The sequence below is a fragment of the Anoplopoma fimbria genome, chromosome 23, assembly GCF_027596085.1.
Source record: "Anoplopoma fimbria isolate UVic2021 breed Golden Eagle Sablefish chromosome 23, Afim_UVic_2022, whole genome shotgun sequence".
In the NCBI taxonomy this organism is placed as follows: Eukaryota; Metazoa; Chordata; class Actinopteri; order Perciformes; family Anoplopomatidae; genus Anoplopoma; species Anoplopoma fimbria.
Genome location: NC_072471.1, coordinates 7,599,861 through 7,607,542, shown reverse-complemented (window position 1 = coordinate 7,607,542; position 7,682 = coordinate 7,599,861). Strand labels below are relative to the sequence as shown.

General features: G+C 40.9%; 1 protein-coding gene across 2 annotated transcripts in view; it reads left to right on the top strand.

Moving 5' to 3' along the window:
* Positions 1–246: 246 nt before the first annotated feature.
* The window catches only part of apaf1 (apoptotic peptidase activating factor 1), a 45,573-nt gene continuing 38,137 nt past the window's right edge, over positions 247–7,682 (top strand). For both annotated transcript variants that reach the window (XM_054625005.1, XM_054625006.1), the window contains exons 1-12: positions 247–388; positions 1,375–1,556; positions 2,441–2,630; positions 2,926–3,123; positions 3,340–3,529; positions 4,256–4,368; positions 4,503–4,634; positions 4,954–5,192; positions 5,387–5,554; positions 5,658–5,789; positions 6,081–6,194; positions 6,945–7,129. In XM_054625005.1, coding sequence (XP_054480980.1) covers positions 1,413–1,556; positions 2,441–2,630; positions 2,926–3,123; positions 3,340–3,529; positions 4,256–4,368; positions 4,503–4,634; positions 4,954–5,192; positions 5,387–5,554; positions 5,658–5,789; positions 6,081–6,194; positions 6,945–7,129 — 1,805 coding nt within the window. In that variant the 5' untranslated portion in view covers positions 247–388; positions 1,375–1,412. The remainder of the gene's footprint in view (positions 389–1,374; positions 1,557–2,440; positions 2,631–2,925; positions 3,124–3,339; positions 3,530–4,255; positions 4,369–4,502; positions 4,635–4,953; positions 5,193–5,386; positions 5,555–5,657; positions 5,790–6,080; positions 6,195–6,944; positions 7,130–7,682) is intronic.

Sequence of the window (7,682 nt, the reverse complement as noted above, 5' to 3'; positions counted from 1 at the left end):
TTGTACACAACAACTTCTGGTTAAACTAGTTACAAATGAGTAAAAGGCTAAAGGAGCGCGAAAAAGGTATAAAAATGATCAAAAACACTGTAAATTACGAGCAGATGGGTAGTCCGTGAAAGCAGCATCAGTTTGCCTAGTTACACATTCGCGCAATGCATGACGTCACCCGTCACGTGGTTCAAACCTCGCCACGCCATTGGCTGCTTCACGCCAGGGTTAGTTGTTTTTGTTGTGAACCAGGAAGCTCACTTCTTTCAAAATTGGGCGTGTAGCACAACGTTAACACTGAATTAAATTGCCTTTTTTCCACTCACTGGATTCTTTAAAAACTACAAATATATACAGTTCAACGTGTACCTTCCTCGGCAAAGAAGAAAAGATATTTGTAAGTATCTAATGGTGGTTATTTTCTTTGTCTCATTTAACAGCAGAAGTGAACTTGTCGAGACAAGTATTGAAATGAAAGTGTGTCAGTCTAATGTAGGGGAATGTAGCCCTGCCTTGAGTGACAGGTGGATCAGAACTGTGTCAAAGTATCTGGAGACTGCTTAAACTCTGTGAAATGACAACTTTTACTTAGGCAAGGCCTCTGTTGACATCTTGTATTTTCACTTTCAGGATCTCCTTGTTCCCCTTTTTGTGTTCTGTTTATGGAACAGAGTTACAAGTACATAAAACAGAAGTGTGCCCACACGTGTGCTTATTTTTGGGGGGATGTTTGTCATGTAGATCAGCAACTAACAATTGTTTTAATGTTCAATGCAGTTACAGCTCTCCAGTATGTCTAATTTAAGCATTTTTCTGGGAAATATTTGCCTTTTTATTTCAGTGTAAAGACATGAGAGCAATGAAGTGGATCACATGAAAGAAAGGTCTGGACCTGAACCTGGGTTTGTGCATCTACAGATAGGCCTGCATGTTTTAGACCACCATGACCGCCCAAAGTAATAGAAATGAATACGACAGCATACAGGTAGATTGTAGATGTGTGGCAACAACTTGGGGAAATCCCTTACCTGTCGTAGCATGACAGTAAAGTGGGATGCGTAATGCAATGTTTTTCCCAGTTTGGTGTGGATGAACTAGACTTTATAAAAGTAGATTTGCACAAAAAAAGATAGATGCATATAGTAGCAGAACTCATTAATGCTCTTGTGGTTGAATGGGGGAAAAAGAATCTGCAGCCATGTTCCAAAATCTTGTGAAAAAAGCCTTCCCAGAGGAGTAGAGGCTATTATAGAAATGTATTTCTGTACATGTTTTTGGAATGAAGTGTTTTAACATGGTTGTAGTGTTTGGGTGTCCACATACTTTTGTAGTGTATGTGCACTGAAGTTCATCATTCCATGTAATCCCCTCAATATTTCGCAGTGCATCAGGATCCTGCATGGTCGGCGTGTTGTGCAGAGATGGCGTTGGAGGAAGGGGCGCGGAGCTGTCTGCTGCGCTTTCGCCACCAACTGGAGCAGGACATCAAGCCCTCCTACCTGATGGACCACATGATCAGTGATGGTGTGCTGACTGTGGACGAGGAGGAGAGGATCAAGACCCAGGTGAGCCTCTGCTTAAGGTGGGAAGATGAAGGAGAAATTATTTGTGATTTGGAGCCACTCCTCTTGGACTTTGTCATTGTCCATGTAGTGAGTCCCAGTCCTCCTGATTCACTCTGTTTCTATGTTTTCACACTTATTCTTCTTATTCTATGTCCACGAAGCTCTCCTCTTCTCCCCTTGCCTTTAACTTGCTGCTCTCTGAGTCTGGCACTCTTTTACAAAATGACCATTGAGCAGATTGACCTTTTCTTGCTGAGCTGACACGTTGACAGAATACATATTAGCTGCTGTAGAAAAGAGAACTAGCAGCAAAGCCAGTATGTGTGTAAAAAAAAAAATCCTTTATTTATATCCCATGACCTCTGAATTTAGCATCAATAATCATACGGATATTTAATCTTCTGTCTTGGTTATGCGTCTCTGACCTTTGCACCTCCTGCTCCTGACCATAACTGTGTATATTTATAGTCTATGACTATCACTAGCTTATATGACTTTAGGAATTATAAGGAGTTTCATACTTTTATTACATAACATGGTGGATTTCAGATATTTTTATACATTGTTGTTCTATACATACCATTAAAAAAAATATACATACGCCTTTAAAAACTTTTTATTATCTGTTTCTATGTAGTTGAGCTGTTGCAACACCCGAATTCCCCCCATGGGGATCAATAAAGGAATATAATAGTAATAATAATAATATGGCATATCATGCATGTTTCCACCAGCTCTTAAGAAAATATTCAAAATAGCAGCTTGTAAAATGCATATTATGAAGTGTATGTCTCATCTGTAATCTCTCTCTCTCTCTCTCTCTCTCTCTCTCCTCTCTCTCTCTCTCTCTCTCTCTCTCTCTCTCTCTCTCTCTCTCTCTCCAGCCCACCAGGAAGGATCAGGCTGTGGCCCTGCTGGAGCTGCTGCTCAGGAAGGACAACCGTGCCTACATCTCCTTCTACAATGCAATGGTCAAGGAGGCATACAATGATCTGGCCAATCTGCTTCATCATGACCTACCCCGCGTCTTACCTGGGGCACATACGCCCTCCTCTGATTGCTGCACACCTTATGGTGAGAAAGAGGAGCTGTGGGTGTTTTCAGTGTGGAGAGAATGGGGGTCCCCGAATATAGGAAAATCATTTCTTGTTGCAGTGGCTTTTAGTTGCATGTGCTACTTTGGTTAGACACGTTTTGCTACTTCAATAGCTCATTACATCATCAGATAAAAATAATGCTGACGGTTCCCCAACATCTTGTCTGGTCAATTCTTTGTTTTCAAAGCATGTATTGAATTTATCTGCCTTCATTGTCTTCATTCTTTTGATTTAATAATTTCTTTGAATCTTTTTCCTGTTTGTCTTGACAGTCCAGGCAATGCTCAGTGAAGGCGGCGTGCCTCAGAGGCCCGTGGTGTTTGTCAGCAGACCAGAGCTTGTGAACCGCATCAGGGAGAAACTCTACCGGCTTCAGAAGGAGCCTGGCTGGGTCACTGTCTTCGGCATGGCTGGCTCGGGCAAATCGGTCCTGGCTGCTGAGGCTGTCCGACACCACGGACTCATCGAAGGTGATTCATCTTTGATTGGCTGACACTAACTAACACTAGCTATGATGGGCAGACCTAACTTTGAAACTATGGAATGAAAAAATGTTGTATTAACTGGGCTGATTTTCATTCTCAATAATGTTACAATCTCACACCTGATTGTCAGTTCTCTGTAGATTTCACCTCTTGCCTCTCTTACATATCTTTTTGCTCCCTCTCCTCTTCCTCCATCTGCAGAGTGCTTTCCTGGTGGAATCCACTGGCTGTCCATCGGCCAGCTGGACAAACCAGGCCTGCTGGTGAAGATCCAGTCATTGTGTTTCCGTCTGGAGCAGAGCCTTGATTCCCAGAGCCATTACCGGCCTCCGAACACACTGGACGAGGCCAAGGAGCGTCTGCGCTTCCTTACGCTGCGCAGATATCCAAGGTTGCTATATGTTCAGATCGACAAGATCGGCTTTGTGTTTTTTAAGATGCATATTAATTGGACGGCAACGCAAGGCAAATAGACTTCTTGATTTAAAGCATGGAATAATGCCACAGCAATAATTTAAGCAATACATACAAAACGAAAAGCAATATGGAGAATAGTAAATGGCACCAACTTGATACCACTCCTTTATTTCATTTTAGACAGGTAGTCACAAGCATATAAACCATGTGCCAAGTTTTCTGTACAATTTGTTGAAATAACAAGATAAATCAAGAATAAGATAACAGTTTGGTAGCATTAAAAAGCTTTATTAAAACTTTAAAATATTTTAAAATAAAAAACGGATGAGTAAAGGATTAAAACCTGAGAACCATGAATGGCTTTACTCCAAATTAAAAGGCAAATTTGAATATTGTATATTTATTTAATGAACCCAACACATTAAAAGGGATTGCTATAAATCTGGTTGTGTGAAAATTTCCACTAGGATATTTACCGTAAATGATATAATATAGCTTAAAATCTCATCCGGAATAGAATTGGTATTGTTGTGGTGCGAATAACTGCAGACTAGATTTTGCAGACATTTTTTCCCGCTTTTATTCAACTGTTAAACTCTTATGTGTGTTAATCTACACAAGCCACTGAAGGTGCCGTGCTTAACACTGTTTCATAGTTTCCGTGTCTCTGGTCCCTTATCTGTTTCTGTTTGGGCTCCAGATCTCTGCTGATTCTAGATGACATCTGGGACAGTGCAGTGCTGAAGGCGTTTGATATCCACTGTCGGATTCTTTTGACCACCAGAAACAGAAGCCTTGCTGACTCTGTTAGTGGTATGTGCCCTATTTGTTTTACTCTGGACACCATACACATGCACACTTGATTGAATTAAACCATGTTTTTTTAAACACTGGAAAAAGACTCCTGTACCTACAAAAACGAATGTGCTTCACCTTTTGTTTTGTAGGGGCCAAATACGAGGTGGAAGTGGAGAGTGGTCTGGATGATAACAAGGGACTAGAGATCCTTGCTCTGTACACGAAAACAAAACTTCATGGACTTCCTGAGGAGGCTCGCAGCATTGTCAGAGAATGCAAAGGTCTGTAAACTGAAACATTCCTTACATGCAATCTCTGATTCGCTCCACAATATGATTCCAGATATTGTTACAAATATAATTTGGCGTATACATCTAAAATATTTTAATGTTTCTCAAAAGATTATAAAAGAAAACAGTGACCTGATTCAATTCTGCATTTACTAACATCGGAGAAGTAAATTAGCCTATAACATCGTCAGAAAATATTAGTATGTTGTCCTCTGCAGATTTCCATCTTGTGTTTTATGGAGCTATGCCATTGCTCACATGTTGTGCCTTTTCAAAAACACATTTCTGATTCTCTGTGGCACCATTTCAGGTTCCCCACTGGTGGTGTCCCTGATTGGGGCTCTACTCCGAGAGAAACCCAACCGTTGGCGTTACTACCTCCACCAGCTGCAGCAGAAGCAGTTCAAGCGGATAAGGAAGTCATCGTCATACGACTACGACGCCCTCGACCAAGCCATGTCTGCGAGCATTGAAGTCCTACCTGAGGAACATCAGGAACTCTACAAGGACCTGACGGTGCTAGAGAAGGACTTCAAAGTCCCTGCAAAGGTTTGACTGCAAAACAAGAGCAATGTTCACTCTCTTAATTCCCAAAACCTTTCACAGATCTGAAGGAAAAAAAACAACCCTCTATATTTCAGTACTTGGACTTATTATCAGGATGCTTTTTCACAGTAATTAAAACACGGAAATGGTCCACCACTCCAAAGATGCACAGGCTACAGTGTTATTCCTCCTTCCAGGTGCTGTCTGTTCTGTGGGACCTGGTGCCGGAGGAGGTGGAGGACATCCTCGAGGAGTTTGTCAACAAGTCTCTGCTCTTTGTGGACAGTAACAATAAACCCTACCTGTACTACCTCCATGACCTCCAGCTGGACTTCCTGGTGGAGCAGAATCGCACCCAGCTCGAGGTGAGTTTGGATGCAACCCTACAAGAGCTAAAACTGTTTGATTTGAATCTTTTTTTGTTTTTGTTTTAGTGGGCAGACTTTCAATCATATGTGTGTGTTTCAGAGCCTCCACAATAAGGTGGTGCATCAGTACCAGCAGCACTACACAGATGGTCCTCCCACCTCAGGAGATGAGGAATGTCTCTACTGGATCAGGTTTCTGACCTGCCACATGGCCAAAGCCAACCTCTTCCAGGTAACACAAAGACAATTTTACAAATGTCCATCACTTAAATTTATAAGGAGAGGTAATTGTACTTCAGAAGAAACCAAATATGTTGTGAAGTTGTTGTTAGCCTGTTTATGGCTTTACCTGAAGTGCTGCCTATCAGTGGAACACAGTTCATTTAACTGAACATCATTGTGATCCTTTATGAATATTTTTTATAATGTGATATACTGATATTGCACAGCTGGTATCTACATTACTTATGTTTCTTTCTTTCTTGCTCACCGTGTCTCTCTCTCTGTCTCCTTCTCTGACTAGGAGCTCTACTCACTCATGTTTTCTCTGGACTGGGTCAGCACCAAGGCCCAGTTAATGGGTCCAGCTTACCTCATCAATGACTACGTAGAGTATGGACCTATTCTGGACAAAGAGGTCAGTAAACAAAAAAACTTTCTGTATGAAATGAAGCTAGTGTGGTTACTTTGTGTGTCATCTTTCATGGTCATAAGAATAATTAACATTATAGCAATTGAAGGTGAAACCCATTGTCCTTCATTGAAATATTAACTTTCTCATCAGGGAAAGTGGAGGTTTAGAAGTCCATCTGTCTTTCTTGTCCTTGTCTCATAAGACGTCGTGTCCCTCTGTTATCTTCCCACAAGTTGTTTTAGAGACATATTGCTATATCATTTAAAAAAAACACAAGTGTATTGCCCTTTCATTTTTAGCTGTCCCCTGTTCCCTTTCTAATTTTCATCTTCGCAAGGGCAGATTTGATAATTGGCAAATGTTTTGTCAGACACGAGCGTGGAAGCATGAGGCTATGATGCGTAACTCCATTACCTGTTTTTCAAGGACAAGCATAGTAGGAAGACCCTGGCAACAGTTTCCTATGATTTTTATGCCAAAGTAACAATTTAATTTTGTGTCCAATGTGTGCGTTTTCATCGGTATTTTTCAATCAATGTATGTTGTCCATACAAGTTACAGATATATTCAAATACAGCTACAACTGAAAAGTTTAATTAATGGATGAGAATGAGGATTTCTTAAAAGGCTGTGTCACTCTTGCAATTATTTAAAAACAAAACCGGACTGGACCTGGAATAGGGATTTCGTCATAAGAAAAAAGTGTTAAAATCAAAAGATTATATATAGATTTTATTTGTTTTGTCCCCCTAGAACAGTGAAGTGCGGAGTCAATTCCAGGAGTTCCTCTCTCTGAACGGCCACCAGCTGGAGCAGCGTCCCTTCCCCGACGTGGTGCAGCTGGCTCTGTCTCAGCCACATACGTCGGAGGTCTACAGACAGGCTCTGCTGCAGGCACAGGACCGGGCCAGCAAAGGGAAACTCTACTTTGACTGGCTGTATGCAAGACAAGCAAATATTATACTGTGGTGTTCTGATGTGTGGATGTTCTAATAATGAAGTTAAAATCAAGTTATGCATAAGCCTTGTTGTGCATTTATGGATATATTTTAAATTGTTTGCAGCAAACAATGTTATGTTGAAGATTCCTGCAGCTGTTTTGAGATAAACAGCTAATTAGATTAAGTTTGTTATGTTTTCCTGCTTCAATTTATGGCCAATGTTTGTAAAAGAATTGGCGAAAAAAACAACTACATTTCATTGAAACTTGCACAGTTATTGTGTGTAACATTGATGACAATTCATCTTAAACAAATGATCTGATTCAATTCAATTCAATTCAATTCAATTCAGTTTATTTTGTATAGCCCAGAATCACAAATTACAAATTTGCCTCAGAGGGCTTTACAATCTGTGCACATGCGGCATCCTCTGTCCTTCCCTCACATCGGCACAGGAAAAACTCCCCTAAAAAACCCCTTTAACAGGGAGAAAAAAGGAAGAAACCTATGGGAGAACGACAGAGGAGGGATCCTTCTCCCAGGATGGACA